The sequence below is a fragment of the Pongo abelii genome, chromosome 4 (genome assembly GCF_028885655.2).
Source record: "Pongo abelii isolate AG06213 chromosome 4, NHGRI_mPonAbe1-v2.0_pri, whole genome shotgun sequence".
NCBI lineage: Eukaryota > Metazoa > Chordata > Mammalia > Primates > Hominidae > Pongo > Pongo abelii.
The window spans coordinates 91,793,708-91,814,732 of record NC_071989.2 but is presented as its reverse complement, the minus strand read 5'-3'; the positions used below and the strand labels follow the sequence as shown (position 1 = coordinate 91,814,732).

At 34.4% G+C, this 21,025-nt stretch overlaps 1 protein-coding gene across 6 annotated transcripts in view; it reads left to right on the top strand.

The window, feature by feature from the left end:
• EDIL3 (EGF like repeats and discoidin domains 3) overlaps positions 1–21,025 on the top strand; it is a 447,876-nt gene that overhangs the window by 155,783 nt on the left and 271,068 nt on the right. For 3 of the 6 annotated variants that reach the window (XM_054555108.2, NM_001132845.1, XM_063723894.1), the window contains 1 exon segment: positions 223–252. The exons of the other annotated variants lie outside the window; for them this stretch is intronic. In XM_054555108.2, the coding sequence (XP_054411083.1) occupies positions 223–252 (30 nt within the window). 6 annotated transcript variants of the gene reach the window in all.

The window sequence follows — 21,025 nt, the reverse complement described above, 5'->3', positions numbered from 1 at the left end:
GTTTTTATTTAATGTGAATACTCACTAATCTGTTATTAAATAATGACAATTTTCTAATGTATACACAAAATTACAAGTCAGGGGCTTGTAGTTAGTGTTTGGAAATGTGAAATACATTTATGTTCAATCTCAATATCTCTTTTTCTCTTTCTTTCTCTCTCCCCACTTCTCCCTCCCTTCACTTCTACCCCAACCACATTTCACCTTTTCCTCTTATCGTAGCATCAGATGAAGAAGAACCAACTTCAGCAGGTAAAGTTCCTATGTTGTAAAGATAATTCTTATTTAATGTCATGCCTTTGATAATAGAGAGTCAACCTTTTGAGTAATATTTTTTCAGATTTCAACCAGAAAATTGGCACAGGTTTATTTATTTATTTACTTTTATATTTGCTGAGCTCACTATGCTGTGCCAGACTAAATTATGTTGGTTAAGAGTTTTGAATAAAAGGAGAAAAGTCTTGAAATGAACTAATACAGAGGAAAATACAATACAAAATAGCACACTCACATTAAAGAATAATGAAAATTGGAAAATGAGAACATTGAGAAAAATACAGAAAAATAATACAGTGAGGAGAATGATAAAATTAAGATTAAAAAGGAGGAAAATGGTAAAATAAACTTTCAGAAATACCTTTCATGAGAGAATACAGCACTATCACATATATAACTGGCATCAAACATCATATTCACTAGGCTTAAGGGTACTATGTCTGCCTCACTCATTTTATTTTAAAAATGTAATTTTTACAATTATAATTTAATAATCCTGCAACTTGGCATCATCACTTAGTTCCTTATCCAGCTAATTAGTATTTATCAAACACAGGCTATGGCCTGAACCATGTGCAATGAAGAATGCAAATGTTAGAGATGGCATGGTATTTTCAGCGTGGTTCCAGGACAGTGAGACAGGTCAGAGAAATGCCAGAGAGACTAAAGACCAGACACAATTATAAGAATATAATGGGAAGAAAAAGCTCACTTGATTAATTAATAAAAGACCAGACTAACATACCAACAACATCAGAAAAAAAATAGAGTCAAGCCCTGAGATGTAGGCAGTTAGTGGTTGGTCTGAAGAGAAAAGACCTCGGCATTAGATGGATTCCTTTTAGTAACTGAGAAAAGGAGTTAGGCCTGAGAGACAAGAGCAGGAAAGGGCTCCTGAAATTAATGGTCAGAATGGTGCTTGCTTATATGGAAGGAGGGAAAGTAGCCCAGTTATTGGAACTCAGATACAAGATAAGGTCAGTTCAATTCATAGGCCTGACTTACTTCAACTAGCCTGGCTTCATGGCTTCTATCTCCATGCAAAACTGAACAAGGATTTTACCTGCAGGAGTAAATTCAAAAGATCAAAGTTTCAGTGGAAGAAAACAAAATAAATATCTTACATTTCTTTGATAAATTCCAAGGATATATAAATGTCATGTTGCATGATACTCATTATAACTATAACTGCCTTTAAAATGGAATCAGAGACTCAGAGAAACCCTCAATTGATGTTTCATTTTCATAATATTGTTAGATAGTCTATAGCCTGATTTGGATAGGAACTCCTATCATATTTCTCCCACTCTAGGCAGTATTGTGTAGCCTGTTTTAGGACCAACCTAATCACATGACTCAATAGCAAACTCATCTGTTTGTGAGTTTCCTCTGCCTAGTTTCTGCTTTCTGTTTGCCCTGATTTTGAAGCTTTGCCGTTGATAGTGTTGCCCAAAGACTCTGTCTGTATGTTTGTCTATTGTGGTGTATTTTTTCTATACAGACAACCCATATACTTGACACATAATTCAAGCAATACAGACGCGTTTGTGGTTAAAAGTAAGGTTGCTATCTCTTTTTACCCCTAGTTTCTTAGTTTTCTTCCTGAGAGGCAACCCCTGTTAACTGTTTCTTGAGTCCTCTTCCAGAAAAACTCCAGGCCTGTGTTGTCCAATAGGGTAGCCACTAGCTACATGGGCTATTAAACACTCCACTATTCCAAATTGAAATGTAATGTAAGTATAAAATACACACTGGATTTCTTTATTATTATTATTTAAATTTTTACTTTAGTTACAGGGGGCACATGTGCAGCTTGGTTACGTGGGTATATTGCATCCGGGTAGGGAGGATAATATCCAATAGGTAGTTTTTCAACCTACACCCTCTTCCTCTCCTCCACTCTCTAGTAGTCTGCAGTGTCTATTGTTCCCAGGTTTATATCCATGTGTGCTCAATGTTTAGCTCCCACTCATAAGTGAGAACGCGGTATTTAGTTTTCTGATCCTGCATTAATTTTTGAATCATGGCCTCCAGCTCCATCCATGTTGCTGAGAAGGACATAATTTCATTCTTTTTCATGACTGTATTTATTCTGTAGTTTATATGTACTACATTTTCTTTATCCAATCTACCATTAGCACCTAATTTGATTCCATGTTTTTGCTATTGTGAATAGTGCAGCAATGAACTTATGAGTACATATGTCTTTTTAGTATAACGAAAGTTTTAAGTTGGTAGCTCTGTTTTAAGTTCTTTGGGAAATCTCCAAACTGCCTTCTATGGTGGCTGAACTAGTTTACATTCCCACCAACAGTGAGTAAGTGTTCCCTTTTCTCCACAGCCTTGCCAGCATCTGTTGTTTTTTAATTTTTTAATAATATCTGACCAGTGTGAGATGGCATCTCGTTGTGGTTTTTGATTTGCATTTCTCTGTTAAGTGATGATGAGCATTTTTTTCATATGCTTCTTGGCTTCTTGTATATTTTGTTTTGAAAAGTGTCTGTCCACGTCCTTTGCCCATTTTTTACTGGGGTTGTTTTTTGCTTGTTGGTTTAAGTTCCTTACAGATTCTGGATGTTGGACTTCTCTGGCTAGGACTTGCTCTGTCTGTATTTCTTAACTTTAATTGGACTTTCTCTTTGGGTGTCAATCCTTGACAGCAGCCATCATTTTCTAGCCCAATTCATTTTCATTTCTCCTGTCTGCTACCCACACCTTACTAAGTCGCCTGCCAAGCAGTGTTGGTGCTATTGCAAAATTATTGTTTTGTATGAAGAAAATGAATTGTAACCCAGTGTAAGCTGTATTTATGTATAATATAGTTATTTGTGTACTTTTCTTATTCTAAATCTATTTTCATAACTTCTCTGCTCACTAAGGTCTTTTTGTGAAATGCAACTGAACATTTTTTCTTCAAAATACTCATCTTCCTCCAGAGTGATATGCACATCATAGAATTTAAATTATGTTTTAAAAATACTTTCATTTCTAGATATGAGCAGATGTTTTTGTTGTGATTTTAGCATAGACTTTTAAAATAGAACAAATGTGCTCTTAAGGAATATTTAGCTACATAATTTCATATATGGATTATATTAACATTGAGAAAATGTGTCATTTAGTAAAGCAGACACTCCTTTTGTATAAAAAACAGACAATGGGAAACAAATGTTTTCCTTCTAATTTTATCAAGCTATATAATAGAAAGAGTAAATTAAAACATTTGGCAAAATATTATCAGATTTGCAAATAATTGATTTCATAAGGAATACGAATAATTATGAAAATTGGATTGAGATTTTTGAGTTCATTTTCATATCTCTTGCCCTGAATTTTTCAACACTTATTTTTTAAAATAATAGTTATTATCCTGTTCACTTATATTTTTCAATAATTATATATATCAAATATATATCTTTAATTTATAGCTGTTATTCATAACATATTTGTTTATTACAGCATTAATATTCTGTTTTCACTCTCATCTTCTTTCACCAATAGAATTGATGCAGAATGGTATTTTCCAAACTCAGATTTATTTTTGTTGTCCTCTTTTAACTTATTTCTCTTTCATATTATTTCTCCATTTTGTTTCAGTTATCAGTGAAATGAAATCTTTTGTTTGCCAGAAAAAATGTATGTTAATTCAGCTTTCACATGTCCCCATATAATATCTTTACCAGGTTCATACTCTTCCAGATTGGACAGTGTCTCCTTCAAATATACACGTTAATTTCTTTAAATTAAATATTTATTTTTCTAATTGGAGATAAGCCACTTCTCAAAGTAAAGTACTAGAATAAATAATAAAATATATAGGGTTTTTTTACTACCAAAAAGTCACAGCATCCTGATTAATAGTTGTTAATGTATAAATTTTGAATTTTAAAATGATAATTTTTTGAACAAATCTATACATGACTTACCTAATATCCTAGTGGATATTACCACTCAATCATACTATTTAGTAAACATTTTTTAATGTATTGATATTATATGACAAATCTAGGTTGTTTTAATTCCATAGGCACACAGAGTTGGGTCAATTATAATTCAATAGTTATGATATATTCTCATTGTTTAGAACTATTTTTAAAGTAAATAATAGATGTTTATCTTCAATAACATATAGAATGAAAAAAATCAGGAAGACAAAAAATAAACGAGAAAATTAGGGAGACATTAAATAGTGTTTTACTTGTGTGATAATGCTACAAAATAATATGGACTTTTTCTTTATAATGGAATACAGTTGGTTTGCCTTATATTTTGAATTATTGAAAGACTGCCTCATTAAAACAGATAAGTGATCCCTCTACTTTGTTCCCATGTAACTCAGATTATATTTAATAAAATAAATGTCAGAATGAAAATATTCTTATACTTTAAACAATCACATTCTGTCTTTTGTTATTTCTTCATATGTACCCACATTCTTTTATTTGAACTTCTAAATTACCTTGCCAATAGCAAGTGCTTAATAAGTGTTTTAAAATGTTGACTCGTAGAGGGGATGCATAATACATCATATCTGCATTTCTAATAGTAGGCATGCATCCCCTTATTGATTGTGAAGCATTGGCTTGTTAATCACTTTCAGTTCTGAATGTTCTGGTAGGATGTATTAGCCTAAAAGACCTTATTTCGTAACATCTGAGTTATCAGGGCAGATTCACTTAACACCTGCTTCTTTAGCTACCAGAAGCTTCTTTTTATTTATCCTACTTGAATCTTAAATTCAGATATTTAAACATCTTGTTTTATTGAATATAAAAACACATCAATGAACTATAGAGAAATTTCTTCAAGCTGAGTTATATTTTAAGATTTAATTACAAACTAGTGAGATTCACATTTTTAAAGCAGATACTGTACCCCAAAATGAATCACTTTTAGAAGTGATATATTTAATCTGATTATATTGCTATTGCACAGATAATTTTTGGAAACTATTTTTTTGAAACTTCCTTCTGAATCTGCTTATGGGATTATGACATCAACTATTATTTTACAGTCTCTGAACTGTGCTACTATATTTATCTGACTTTGGTCTAATATATATGCCTTAAAAAACAAAGATTTGCAGATATTAAGAATGTGAGGGGGTGTGAAATACAGATAAGATTACAACTTTGAAATTAACAACATTCACTTGAACATATGATATGTATTTTTGAAAGGTAAAATCAAATAACACCTTTTAACAAAGTTGTCAGTGATTGCTTTCCTTATGTTGCACAAATCCAATTTTCATTTAGCTTTTATTTAAGTTTCATAATAGATACTCCATAAACTGACTATAACAATACTTATTTCTATGTCATTTGGAAAAAAAATAAGACATAAATTTGAATATTGATTGCTAAAAATAAACTAATCTATATAAAATATAATTTAACTATGAGGTGTAGCAAATCAAGTTTATTCTCACAATTTCCTCATTGCTTTTAGTTTATTTGGTCTTATTAGCTATAATTTTAGATATTTAGAAGTATCATCACAAGGAAATCATTCATTCATTCCTCAAGGAAATCATTTAAAACAGGGCTGGGAATCTAAAATTAGTGGATGGGACCAAAATCACTTAGAAAATGACACAGTAGAGATCTTGTAGCTATACAATAAGTCAGTGGTTAAAATGAATTAAAACCATAAGTTATTGTTTTGTTCATATCACCTCAAATATAAAGCTTGCATTTTATTTTTTCCTTCTTCTCTTGCCTAAGGGGAGGTTTTTAATTGCTGTCATTTTTTTAATACTACAAGTGGAACTGAGTTTGTATTTCTATAAAAGTAGCTATTAATATTAGATTAACTCATATAATAATGAAAATATTAAAGGGGGAATTTTCAGATATATGTAAATGGTAAAAATATTTTGTTCTTTTTTGTATAAATTTAAGGTATACAATGCAATGTATTAAATACATATATAGTAAAATGATTACTATAGTCAGACAAATTTACATATCCATCACCTCATGTTGTTATCTTCGTGTGTCTGGTAAGAGCACTGACAATCTACTCTCTCAGCAAATTTCTATTATGTAATACAATATTATTGCCATAGTACTCACACTGTACATTAGATCTCTAGGCTTGTTCATCCTACTTAACAACTTTGTACCATTTGACTTATGTTTCCCCCATTCCTTAAACCCACCCCCAGTAACCACTATTCTACTCTATTTCTATGTATTCAAATTTTTTTTTTTAGATTTCGTATTTAAGTGAGATCATTCAGTATTCTTCTTTCTGTGTCTGGCTTTTTAAACTTGGCATAATTCCTCCGGGTTCATCCACATTGTCACAAATGGCAGATTCTCCTTCTTTTATAAGGCTTAATAATATTCTATTATATAAGTTTCTTATCTATTAATTAATCAATGGACATTCAGGTTGTTTAAAAGTTGGTTCCTGTAAATAATGCTGCAGTGAACATGGGAGTGCAGATATCTGTATGATATTATTTCATCTGGGCATATACTGAAAAGAGGGATTGCTAGGTCATATAGTCAGTAGATTTTTAATTTTTTTTTAGGAACTTCCACACTATTTTCCATAATGGCTGCACCAGATTACATTCCCACAAAGAGTGTTCAAAGATTCCCTGGACCAGTGTCTTATATAACATATAAAAATCAACTCAAAATAGATTGAAAACTTAAATATAAGCTCTGAAATCATAAAACTCCTAGAAGAAGAAAATGTAGAGGAATACCCTCTTGGCTATGATTTTTTGGATGTCACAGCAAAAGCTCAGGTATCAAAAGCAAAAATAAACAAGTGGGACCACATCAGTCTAAAAAGCTTCTGCACAACAAAGGAAACAATCAAGAAAATGAAATGATGGCCTGCAGATTGTGAGAAGATATTTGCAAACCATAAATCTGGTAAGGGATTAATATCCAAAATATATAGAGAACTTGTATGAATCAATCGCAGATAGATAAATAAACCAATTAAAAAGAGGGCAAAGAACCTGAATAGACATTTCTCCAAAGAAGACATGAGAATGGCCAATAGATGTATGATAAGGTGCTCAACATCACTGAGTGAAATTCCAATGAAAACCATAATGAGATGGCATCTCACACATGTTAGGATATCAAAAAGATAATCCTTTTGACAATCATATTAAAACATCAAAATACAAAAGCCATACTGTTCTTCATATATTTATAAAGTTAAAATTATTGTAATGTACTTAAATGTAAAGCTGTGTATGTGACCTCTTATCAGTTGATTCCAACTGGTAGTGATGATAGAGGTCACTGGACATAATAGCTTATAAAATATTTGTTATGAACTCTGTGATGTCCGTAGAGAAGAAGAAAATGGTGATTTGGCATACCACTGCATCCATACATTCACCAGTTCCCTTTAAATCTTTTAATATTTTAATCATTTACATTACTAGCTTTGACATTGAAGAAGTACACCTAAGAACAATACTATTTTCATATACAAAGGTTAATAATAGAATATGGGCTAGCAGTAGTAAAGAGTTGAAGCTGTGGTTTTATATTAGCAAGTTAAAAGTCATTCATAAAACAAAAATGTATTTTGTGTATACATACAAGAAACAGAGTAATTAGATATTTTCTCTAACTTTTGAAATATTTAATTTTAGTTCCACAAAAACATCATTTCTGTTTATGGTGAATTTTTTATTTTCTTACCTATGCTACAGATATCTTTTAGATTTCTTTCTCGTTTTCTTGTGGAGTTTAATTCTGCATGGCTGACTATGCTCAATTTATTCTGTAACTCATGCATTTTGAAAACAAATTATATTTTATCACATTATTTTCTAATGAACAAGAGTTGCTTGTGCAGTCTGATTTTAGTATTTTATTTCCTTGGGGTCTGAAATAGAACTTCACATTCTCATTTTTGTTTACCTTACATTTGCTACAAATTTATCTCTTGTTTTATACATAAATGCATATTTTCCCTCTAGTGCCTGGAGCAACTTTACTAATTGTTTTATTGAGTATATTCTTGTTCATAAATATACTCTAATCAGGCTCAAATATTAAAACCTAATATATAAAAACCAAAAAAAATGCTACAATATTTAAAAATGAGATAGAAGTAATTATTTGTAGATTCTCAGAGGAACAAGGGAAAAAAAATCACTGCTTCTAAAGATGTGGCTTTGGTCAGTTTACTAAGACATTAGTGGAAAGACCAAATACTGCTTATGTTTCCTTTTTTTAAAGCAAAATTAAACTTCCTTTTTGATAGGTGTGTGATAGTGATGTTTAACTGTGAGACAAATAATTGTAATTTAAATTCCTGTTATATGGATGTGTTTTTTCATATTTTTACTAAAATAAACTTTGTTGTAGAACAGGATCATGGTGCCAGTAGGGACTTTGGAAAATTGTATACTCATCTTTCTCTTCAGACAAGTTTAAGAATTAAACTATTACAGGAGTGAAAAATAATATCTTTACATCTTGACATACATATCTATGAATGTAGTTGTCTAATCTATCATTTTTCCCCCAAACTGTAAAATCCGACTTGGCATAAACAATTAAAATAATAAAATCTTATTGTTAAATAAAATTTTAATCTCTCATGGTACAGCCTTAAGACCATTATGTTTTCAGTTGCATATGCTAATATCTATCAACACATATATTCAAAAATAGTTATTATGTATTGTGACCTGATTCCTTAGTTCTAGGTAACAGAAAATTCAATTTAATATAGATTAAATATCGTTTAAATATAGATTAAATAACAGCTCACACAGAGTTGAGAATGGTTGGCTCAATGATATTTCTAAAAGTCTGGTTTCTGTTATTTCTTTCCAATATTTCTGTTCTATCTTCTGTGGCAGAAAATTTATCTTAGTATTAACACTGGTTTCTCCATGGCTGTAATATGTCTGCCAACAGCTACTGTGGCCATATGCATCCTTATGCATGACCAGAGAGGGCACAAAAATGCTTTCAAAGCGGGAGTCCTGAGATCACTCTCACTGGACAGACTTAGATCCCTTCTGTTTTTGTTGCAAAAGTCAGCCAATCAAGACTGTTCCATGGAGTATGAGATTTATTTTAGCTTTCTTTGAAGATTATGAGCTATGGGACTAAGGTGTGGATACATGAACAAAAATGAGGGTACTCCTTAAGAACAGAATCAGAGAAATGCATACTAGATCACCAATCAACGAAGGTCACCAATCATCAATTGGAAATGATGGTTATAACATCTCTTTTTCACTTTAACTACCTTCATGGTTATTTTTCTATACTTTGCTATGTTTTTCATCCTATTTTATAAAAAATTCTATGAGACCCTGAAAATCTGATTATTGAGAACTAAATTTGATGTACATCTCAATAATACTAAAATTTATATTCATATGTGCATTGTCATGCATTGTAACTTTTAAAATCCCAACTACACCATAGCCTTTATTTTATCCTGTCCTGTATAAACATATTTTCAAGTGTGCCAAAACTGGATATACACCATCTGTACTGAACTGATCTTTTATTTCTTTTAAATTTTAATTTTAATGGGTTCATAGTAGACGTATATATTCATGACACGTATGAGATATTTTCATGCAGGCATACAATGTGTAATAATCCCATCACAGAAAGTGGGGTATCCATCTACTCAAGCATTTATCCTATGTGTTAGAAATGATCCAATTATACTTTTAGTTATTTTTAAATGTACAATAAATTATTGTTGACTGCAGTTACCCTGCTGTGCTATCCAACTTTAGATCTTATTCATTCTGTCTACCTATATTTTTATACTCATTAACCATCCCCACTCCCCACCCCACTACCCCCTGCACTACCCTTTTCAGCCTCTGATAACCATCATTCTACTCTCTATCTCTGTAAATAAGTGCTCCTGTAAATAAGTGAGAATATGCAAAGTTTATCTTTCTGTGCCTGGCTTATTTCATTTAACATAATGATCTCCAGTTCCACCCATGTTATTGCAAATGACAGGATCTCATTCTTTTTTATGACTGAATAGTACTCCATTGTCCATATGTACCACACTTTAAAAATCCATTCATCTGTAGATGAACACTTAGTTTGCTTCCAAATCTTGGCTATTGTGAATTGTGCTGCAATAAACATGGGAGTGCAGCTGTCTCTTCGATATACTGATTTCCTTTCCTTTGGGTATATACCTAGCAGTGGGATTTCTGGATCATCTGGTAGTTCTATTTTAGTTTTTTGAGGAACCTCCAAATTGTTTTCCATAGTGCTTGTACTGATATACATACCCACCAACAGTGTATAATACAAGGGTTGCCTTTCCTCCACGTCCTCACTGGCATTTGTAATAATATTGCCTATATTTTGTAATTTTGATTTGCATTTCTCTGATGATCAATGCTATGAGCACCTTTTCATAGACCTACTTGCCATTATCATTTGTCTCAAGAATTTTTTAAATTTCCTTCTTAATTTCTTCATTGACTCACTAGTCATTCAGGAGCATTTTGTTTAATTTCCATGTATTTGTGTAGTTTCCAAAATTCCCCTCATTATTGACTTGTATGGTCTTGGATAATATGCAGAAGAATTCTCAGTATCTCTTCCCCTACTTTCTCCCAAACAAATGGAGTCTCTCTCTCTGCTCTGAGCTGCCTGGAGCTGGGGGAGGGGTGACACAAGCACCTCTGTGGCCACCAACACTGGGACAGCACTGGGTCAGACCTGAAGCCAGCACAGCACTGGATCTCACCCAAGGCCCACAGTAACCACTGCCTAGCTACCTTGTATGTTTGCTAAAGGCCTTAGGGGTCTACAATCAGCAGGTGACAAAGCCAGCCAGGCTTGTGTCCTTTGCTTCAGGGTGGCAAATTCCCTCCTGGTCCCGAGATACTCTCTTCTGCTGTGGCTGAGCTGGCACAGAAGGCACAAGACAAAGTCCTTCCCACTCTTTCCTCCCCTTTCCACAACCAGCGGACTCTCTCCCCATGGCCACCACTGCCCCAGGCTCACAGTGAGTACTGCCTGGCTACAGCCAATGTTCATTCGCGGCCCCAGGGCCCTTCAGTCATCAACTTGTGATGAGTGCTGCCAGGCCTGGGACTCTCCCTTCAGGGCAGCGGTCTCCCTTCTGGTCCAGTACAGGTCAAGAAACACTGTCCAAGAGCCAAGGCCTGGAATCGGGCTCTCAGGAGCCTGCTTGGTGCTCTACCCAACTGTGGCTGAGCTGCTACCTAAGCTGATTTTTGGTTCTTATGATGTTTGCTTTGTTGTGTGGATAGTTGTTCGATTTGGTGTTCTTACAGGGAGGACAATTGGTGGAGGCTTCTATTCAGTCACCTCGCTCCACCTCCACCACTGATCCTTTCTTTTTAAACTTCAATGATTGGTTTCTATAGGAACAACTAAATTTACTCAGCCTTATTTCTGAGGAACTGCTGACTATAATCCTTCTCTCTCACATTTTAAAAACTGACAAAATTGTTAAACTGCATTGCCTAGAACATTCCTAAGAGTATTAAATACTGTCATTAGGTATGTTAGGTTGATATTATCTTCTTAGAAATAAAAATGACATACAGCCAAAACACAAAATTTTATCTTTAGAGAATAACCATTCACATTTAGTCACATTTTTAAGCTTGGGAAAAAAAAAGTGACTTAATATTTGTTTATATGTTCCTGCGGCGTTAGAAATTCAACTTTTTAAAACTTCTGTTATAATGTTGAAAGATAGTCCTAAAGGTGTAAATCAAATTTTGATTAAATGTCTTTTGAAATTTCATGATTTTCTTTTCATTTTGAATTATTAATACTTAGATTTTGTGCTGTTGACCTTTAGAATGCTAGGAGACAAGCCAGAAATTAAACCCAAAGTAACATCAAGCATTGGAAAAGCATCAAAGGTAAAAAAGTAATAAAAATACTGTTATTAAAGGGAATAAAATTATATAAATGGAAACTGATTTAAAAAGAAAAAGAGAGTTTATCTCTCAGGGTTCTACAGTTCTCCAGAGAAACAGAACCAAAAGGATGTGGGTGTGTGTGTGTGTGTGTGTGTGTGTGTAATAGATAGATGGGTAAGTAGATTTATTTTAAGGAATTGGCCTATGTGATTGTGAGTGCTGGCAAGTCTAAAATGTATAGGGCAAAGAGGCTGGAAATTCAGGGAGGATTTCTGTGTTAGACTCTTGAGGCTCCTCTTCTCAGGGAAATCAGTTTTTGCTCTTAAGGCCTTCAATTCACTGGATGAGACCCAACTCTATTATCAAGGGTCATCTTTTTTACTTAAAGTCAACTGATTGTAGATGTTAATCACATCTACAAAATATGTTCACAGCAATATCTATACTAGTATTTGACCAAGAAGTTGGGCACCATAGCCTAGTCAAATTGACATGTAAAATTTATCTATCACAGAGAACCAGAAAAAATATAAACACAAACTATTTTATTTACCAAAGAATCTATTTCAGAGAAAATAGATTGAACATTATTTCCAATGTTTAATCAAAATTAATGTTGGCACCTATCTGTGCAGACTTAGAGGTTTCTTTAATTTCTAGTCCTCCCTGCATTAGCTGGATTCATCTTTAAGACCATCTCCATTTGCCTGAGTCATTTTTTTTTTTTTTTTGGCTGTCCTTGGATTTACTCCAATGTTAAATCTTATAAGAGTATGAAGAGGTATTTACTTACTGTTATGGAGATTTCCTGGCTCAGGGAAGGCATTCAACTTTCTGGATAGGATGGATAGCATAAAACGCCATGGGCCTTCAGGTCTGAACCTTCAGGGGCTTTTGTCTTCTGATAAATAGCTGTCTACTGCCTATGAAGTATTTTCTTTCTACAAGTTAACTTTTCCTCCTCTGTGAAATGGGACAATAAGGGCACCCACCTTAGAGGTATGCTGTAAAGATCGCACTCAACAATACATGTAAAGGGCTCACCACAATGTTGCTCATCCTGTAATAGGGACTGCACAGGAAATCTAAGCTGCTATTTTTACTTTCATTATTCTCTTTGCTGTTTGCCATATTAATATTGTGATTTTTATTATGATTTTTTTATTCAGTCAATATGCAGAGGCCTCTATGTAGAGTATTTTGCTTAATTTTCACAATTAACAAATACTGCCAAATGCTGCATATATATAATTTAAAGAGGAGAACTCTAAACGTTAAAGTGTGTGAAGAAATATGTATGTACAAGGTTACATAATAAGCAAGTAACAGAATCAGGATTCAAGTTCAAGCTTCTTTGGAAAAACTTGGGCTTATCTTACAGCAGCAAACTCAGCCTTTTTATTCACTTATAAAGAGTTTTAAATGTCATATATTTTTTGTAATTGTAAAAGTTATATAGAATTATTCAACTTTTCTGTTATGCATACATTATAAAATTGTACATTATAATATGTGCAAAACTTTATATATTATTTTAAATGCCTCTCTGATCACTACAGCAGTTATGAATCACATAAACATTGTGGAAAATAATAAAATAGGAAATGAAAATCTCCCTGACTGCCTTCATCCATTTTACATACTTGAATTAAAAATATATATTCTTCCTTAATCTAGATCCTCTTACAGGCTTCGTGTCAATGGCTCAAACCAAAATCATTAAGGTCTATTTTGATGACACCCATCTCTACATTTATTCCACCAGGTCTTTTTAGCTTCATTTAAAAAATATATTCAAACTCTAATCAGACAGTCCAAGGCAGCATCTTCTCACTCATGGATTTGCTGGCACTCCAGGCCCCTCTTCAGTCTCTTCTCAAAAGAGCCGGCAGCCTAATTCTTTTACAAGGCTGTGAGTGCCCATCACTCTTCTGCCCAGGCCCTCTAGTACCTCTCATCTGGCCCTACATTATTAGGATAGAAACTTTATATATTTTGCAACCTCCCCCATTGCCTTTCTGGCTTCATTTTCTACTACTGCCACCCTGTCCTTCCTTTTCTATAAAGCAACCACAAACATAAACCCTGGACACGTTGTTCTTAGAGGCAGGGCTTGGCACTCACAGGTGGGTTGCCTGAAGGACTTCTCTTGCATGTGTCTGCATGACTACTCAGTCACATCCTTCATGTCTTCACATGAAGGTGCATTCTCAGAGAGTCCTTCCTTTGTCTCTAAAAAGTTCACACATTCTCCACTTTGTCAGTCTTTTTCCTGCATATTTTTAATATTATTAATTTTTTTAAATATCTGCCCATCTTGACTGGGTGTGGTGGCTCACGCCTGTAATCCCAGCACTTTGGGAGACCCAGGTGGGCAGATCAGGAGGTCAGGGGATCGAGACCATCCTGGCTAACACGGTGAAACCCCGTCTCTACTAAAAATACAAAAAATTAGCCAGGCATGGTGGTGGGCGCCTGTAGTCCCAGCTACTTGGGAGGCTGAGGCAGGAGAATGGCGTGAACATGGGAGGTGGAGCTTGCAGTGAGCCGAGATTACACCACTGCACTCTACCCTGGGCAACAGAGCAAGACTCTGTCTCAAGAAAAAAAAAAAAAATCTGCCCATCTTACTTATGTAGCTTACTTATTTCTGTCCAGGCTAAATATAAACTCCTAAGGGCTGGCATATTTTTTGTCTATTTTGTTCACGACTGAATCCCCTCCTTCTAGAACAAGTGTTTGATACATAGTAGATGCTTCATAAATATTTGTTGTATGATCAAATTAATGAATAAATTAAGCCATACAGATTTTATGCTGACTTTATTGCATTATTAACTCAAGAACACACATAGGGCCGGGTGCGGTGGCTCACGCCTATAATCCTGGCACTTTGGGAGGCCAGGGTGGGCGGATTGCCTTAGCTCAAGGAGTTCGAGACCAGCCTGGGCAACACAGTGAAACCCCATCTCTACTAAAACACAAAATATTGGCCAGATGTGGCGGCGTGCACCTGTAGTCCCAGCTACTCGGGAGGCTGAGGCAGGAAAATTGCTTGAACCCAAGAGGTGGAGGTTGCAGTGAGCCGAAATTGCACCACTGCACTCCAGCCTGGGTGACATAGCAAGACTCTGTCTCTAAAAAAAAAAAAAAAAAAAAAAAAGAACACACTTAGTTCTTCCTTATAGGATGATACAAAGAAAGGGGTGATGATAGATATATTTCCAAATAGAAGAAATAAATAAAAGGAGAATCCCAATAATTTGATAAGAATATTAAAGATGCCGTAAATTACAGGCAACTCTCCTTGTCCGTGGGTTTCACATCTAGGGATTCAAGCAACCAGATATTGAAAATATTTGAACAAAAAAGACAATAAAATAATACAAAATATTAATAAGAAACAATAGAGTATAACAGCTATTTACATTGTATTAGGTGTCAGAAGTAACCTAGAGATGATGTAAAGTGGTGGGGGGTGTTATACATAGGTTATATGCAAATGTTATGCCATTTTATATAAGATATTGGAACATCTGAGGATTTTGATCTCCCTGAGGGTTCCTGGAATCCATCCCTCACAAATACTGAGGGACAGTTGTATTATTTAAATTCCTTGGCAGAAAAAAATCCATTACATTTATCTTTGTTTTTCTGCTTTTGTTGCAGTAGAAGAAAATTACTTTTGCTTAGTAATTCTTTCAGTGTGGTGTTGTAACAATGGCAATGATTTAGCCATTGTTAGTAATAACTGGCAGGAAGCCACAGCAGTGATTTTAAGACATCTCAAATACGATAACCACCATCATCTAATGCTGGGTATGGGTAAAAGAGTCAGAGAAGTTAAGAGAGGCAGTGGCTCAGAGGACAGCACTGGTCATGCATGGGGAAGGGGCAAGCCTGCAAATCCACTTGGCTTCCTAAGTTTGAGGTCCACAAGGAATTCGGAAAGGACTTGCAATTTCTTTATACAATAACTACCTCATTATTGCATTGTTATTCATGTCTCATTAAGCTCACAGACATCTTCAAGTAATTTATTTTCAAGATTATATGGACAGAATTTTTTAAGCCTTTAAGTAACATACTTAAAAATAAAATAAAACATACCCAGGTATAGTGTTCTTGTGAGATACCTTTTTTTAAGAAAATATATTTATTTGAAGCATATCTTCAACTGCTAGAATTCAACAAGGTTTACATATGTTTCATATCTACTCACCTGTTTTTTCTTTCTCTAGACATAAATCTAAATAAGAAAATATCTAGAGTTTTAATCCAGTTTTAAAAATGTTACAACATTATTGGTTGCTTTTAAAGCTTTACTAGAAGCTCTTGAAAAAGAATGAGCTATACATTTCTCAATAATAAAAGCAAAGAATTAAAACCACTGTACAGATTAGCCAATGGTTTTTGTCAAAGCTTGAGATGTTCTTTAAAGGACAGCTTAAGACTGAGGACCTTTGAAACTATTTCATTTCATAATTTAGTGTTTAAGTGTGTTGGGATGAATTCTGCAAGTACTCAGCTACTAAGAAAAACAAAACTAAAATAAGACAAATTAGAAACAGAATGGTTAGGGATTTTTTTTTCCAGAAACATTTTAGCATTCTGCATCTTTGCCTATCTTAACACAATAAGTTAGTTATACTAAGTCTTATTTATAAGATCGTCAAAAAAACACTGAAAATACTGATCAATGTTAAGTTCCTACAGAGTGATAATCACCAGCCTGATATTCTGTAGCCAGAATGCTCAAACAAGTTGTCGTACTTTTAAAATTTCTGAGAATTTATAGAGCTGTTAGAAGAGGAAGATTAGCATATTTTTAAGTTACTTGAATTTTCAGACTGTGATTTTTTTTTTTTTTTTTAGTCTTCTCTGTTTGTTTCACCAAATGACTCTGGTGCTCTCTGACACTCTGGTGGGTAGTGGTAGGTTAAGAGTTAAAACTATTAATTCACACTTAGTTGTATTCTTATTCTGGAAATGAGAGAACCAATGAAAACTGGTCCCTTAAGGCATTCTTTCCTTTCCCTCCATGAAACCTGTGCCTGGTTTTAATATCCCATCACATCCATGCTTCTTCTCTCTAGGAGGCAGGGCAGTCTTCTCTATTCCAGGTCACACATGTTGTGCTTATTCTCACCCCAAAGCTTTAATCCAGGCTTGTCTATCTAGAGTACGCTTTCCTTTCCCTTTCATATCTGCAAAATGTATCCAGCCTTTTACACACCTCTCGTCTTAGATCTTCTGTTTCCTGTAACCCATATTGATTTCTCACTTCGCAATTCTCACTTGTGTATCTGTTAGGGATGTTTTTCTGTGGTAGGTAACTGAGAAATGACTGGGAAGGATTCCATTCTCTGTGAGATCCCAGAATCTCCACTAATTTCTTCCAAGTAAATCATATTTCTGTGAGTATGAAAGAAGGAATAGAACAGAGGTTGGAGAAGCAGTAATTTCTATCCCTAAAGGGATTCGAATTCCTTTATTATGTACTGCATGCGATTGGAATGGTTTCTTCACCTGTAACAGGAACTCATTCTCAACTGGACTCATCCTTCTCTCCACTTTTGTCTGTGTCTTTTCTCCTGTTTCTTAGAAGGACACTTGTTATGGGATTTAGGGCCCATCTGGGTAATCTAAGATGATCCCATCTCAAGATCCTTTCCTTAGTTCATTTGTGTTGCATTTCCAGCAATGCTGAAGACAGAATGAGGGATCATTACCTGTATAGTATCAATAGATAAATACCCATAAAAATAACATCACGCTCTTTGGGATCATACAGCAATAGAGAGCAAGAGAGCAAAGTGGGGGTGGAGAGAGAGAGACGAAGGGAGAGAGAGAATGCAGTCAAAACGGCACAGCACTTTCAATTATACAAAATATGGAAACTATGTTGTAGGATCCTTATGTAGGCACCATACCCTCTTGGATTTGTGCAAATTAGAGTCATGTCAGTCAGATTTCCTGATTTATTTCATCCTCTAATCACTTTGACTGTCTACAGCTGTATTCGTTTCCTGATGCTGCTCTAACAAGTTTCCACAACCTCTGTGGCTTAAAACAACACTCTTTTAATTGTCACAGTTCTGGAGGCTAGAAGTCTGAAGTCAAGGCATAATCCAGGCCACGCTCTCTCTGAGGGTTCTAGAAGAGAATTTTTCATTGTCTCAATTTGTGTTGGCTGCAGGCATCCCTTGACTTCATTGACTTGTGACCACTTCACTGCAATTTCTGCCTCCGTCTTCACATCACCTTCTCCGCTTTTGTCTGTGTCTTTTCTCCTGTTTCTTAGAAGGACACTTGTTATGGGATTTAGGGCCCATCTGGGTAATCTAGGATGATCCCATCTCAAGATCCTTTCCATAGTTCATTTGTGTTGCTGTAAAGAAATACCTGAGGCTGGGTAATTTATAAAGAGGTTTATTTAGCTCATAGTTCTGCAGGTTGTACAAGAAGCATAGTGCTGGCATCTGCATCTGGTAAGAGCCTCAGACTGCTTGCATTTATGGTGACAGGCAGAGAGGAGCAGACATTAGAGGGCGAGGAAGGAGAAGAGAGAGAGGAGGAGGTGCTAGTCTCTTTTCAACAACCAGTTATCTCAGTTACTAATAGTGAGGACTCACTCCTGCATACCAAGCCGTTCATGAAGGATCTGCTTCCACATCCCAGACACCTTCCACCAGGCCCCACCTCAACACTGGGAATCAATCTTAACATGAGACTTGGCATGGCCAAATAAACCATATCTAAACCATAGAAGTCCTTAAATTAAGTACATCTGTAATGAGACTTTTTCAAATAATGTAATATTCACAGGTTCCAGGGATTTGGACATGAATATATTTTGGTGGGGGGTGGGGGGCGGAGCACCATTCAACCTACTACAATAGTGACAGTAGATGTACTAAATAAATGTGCAATGAATTAGGTTGGCTCTGTCAAAAAAAATTGTAAGTAAATAAACATATTGTGTAATGAAATATTCATAAGGATGGTGGAATATTTACTTTTGCAGCTCTCATATTTTGCATTTCTGGATTAAAAAGTGGTTATAAAATATAATGATGAAATCATAGTCTATTCAATGAAAAAGGATAGATACCATACATACAGCCTATAGATATTTTCAAAACCTCAGCCAATACAGTTCAGTAAGGATGGAACTAACTTTGATTTCAGTGGTAACTCTGTGTGTTCTAAGAAGTGAGTTATGGGTAAAAATTTAGGCAGGAACTGTATTTTATATTACTTTAATCTTATATATGCTTATATGTATTTTTTTAATTCTGGAGAGAGGAAAAACAGATAAGCAATATTTTAAGCACATTATAAGGTCATTCCTTTTTATTTTAAAGAAGCAAAAGTTATATTCACAAATTTATTCTTAAATACTTTAACATAATTTTATAATTACTTGATGTTATACAGTTTGTCTGACTTTAATTCTAGATTTATTTATTTATAAAAAGCAATAAAATATACAGAGCATGAGATTACAAAAAACTAAAATACATATATTTTATCCAGTCAGTTTAGTTAGAGTAACACAGCATTGCAAAACGTAAAATTAAACCTTACTTTATTTTCATTTCAGTATTATCAGTTATTAGCAGATAAAATCAACTCATTATGGATTATCTGTTTTGAATGAAAAACAAATATTTACTATAGTAGATAAAAACAATGCTTTGTCCAAATTCATTTTAGCAATTTGGAAGCCAAAGTTTAATTTTGTTATTTTGAACACATGAACTTTTAAACTATTACTATTTAAATTTTTGTTTTAATGCTAATTTTAACCTGTAAAACTTGTTGTTAAGTGAATATACTTTTTATACTTTGAAAACTTTCTTTAAAGAGGATAATGATAAAGGGTGAATTAGAATGTGCTTTGACACAAGTCTAAGCTCTTTCCAGATTCAGGTAACAAGAGCCAAGTGTCTCAGTGTGATATAGAAATGACCCCTGGGAAATCATCATGTTTAGTAACTTAATGGATAGAACAGAAAATGCCAGTAGATTGCTGTGAAAAATATGTCAAGAAAATATTTTTACAGAATTTCTTTCATTTTATTTACCAGTGAACTGGACACTCAATAAATTCATGTATTTCTGTTGCTCAGTGTTACAGCACTGCCAACTTTTCTACCCCATTATTGATGTAAGTTGAGAATAGCCTTACTGTTCACCATCTGTCATGAAAGAGTCAAGTTTTTCAAGTGGACACAGCTCACTTACATGATTTTAAATATTTTGGCTATTGCTCATTTCATATTACTTCTGTCACAGAGATACAGAGTCTTTCACAATGACACATCTGACTTCACTGTTTTTCTGGCTTCTTATCACATGACTGTCCGTCATTATGTTTATTTGTTATTTGAATGTTTCTAGTTTCTTTAATGTATTTTAGGGGTGTCTAAAATCCACACAAAAATGTGGAACATATATAGGTACAAACATATATATACATATATATGTTATTAGAAAGTTACTATTTATTTTAGCCTGGCATGGTGGCTAACACCTGTAATCCCAACAATTTTGGATGCCTAGGCTGGAGGATCAGCTGGGCCCAGGATTTTGAGACTAGCCTGGGCAACAAGGTGAGATCCTATCTCTACAAAAAAAAAAAAAAAAAAAGAAAAAGAAAAAAAAAATCCTCCAGGGCATGGTGGCATGTGCCTGTAGTCCCAGCTAGTTGGGAGGCTGAAGCTGGAGGATTGTTTGTGCCCGGGAGATCAAAGCTATGGTGAGCTGTGATTGCATCACTGCACTCCAGCCAGGGCAACAGAGCAAGACTCTGTCTCAAAAACACACACAAAAATGTTACTATTTTAGTTATCA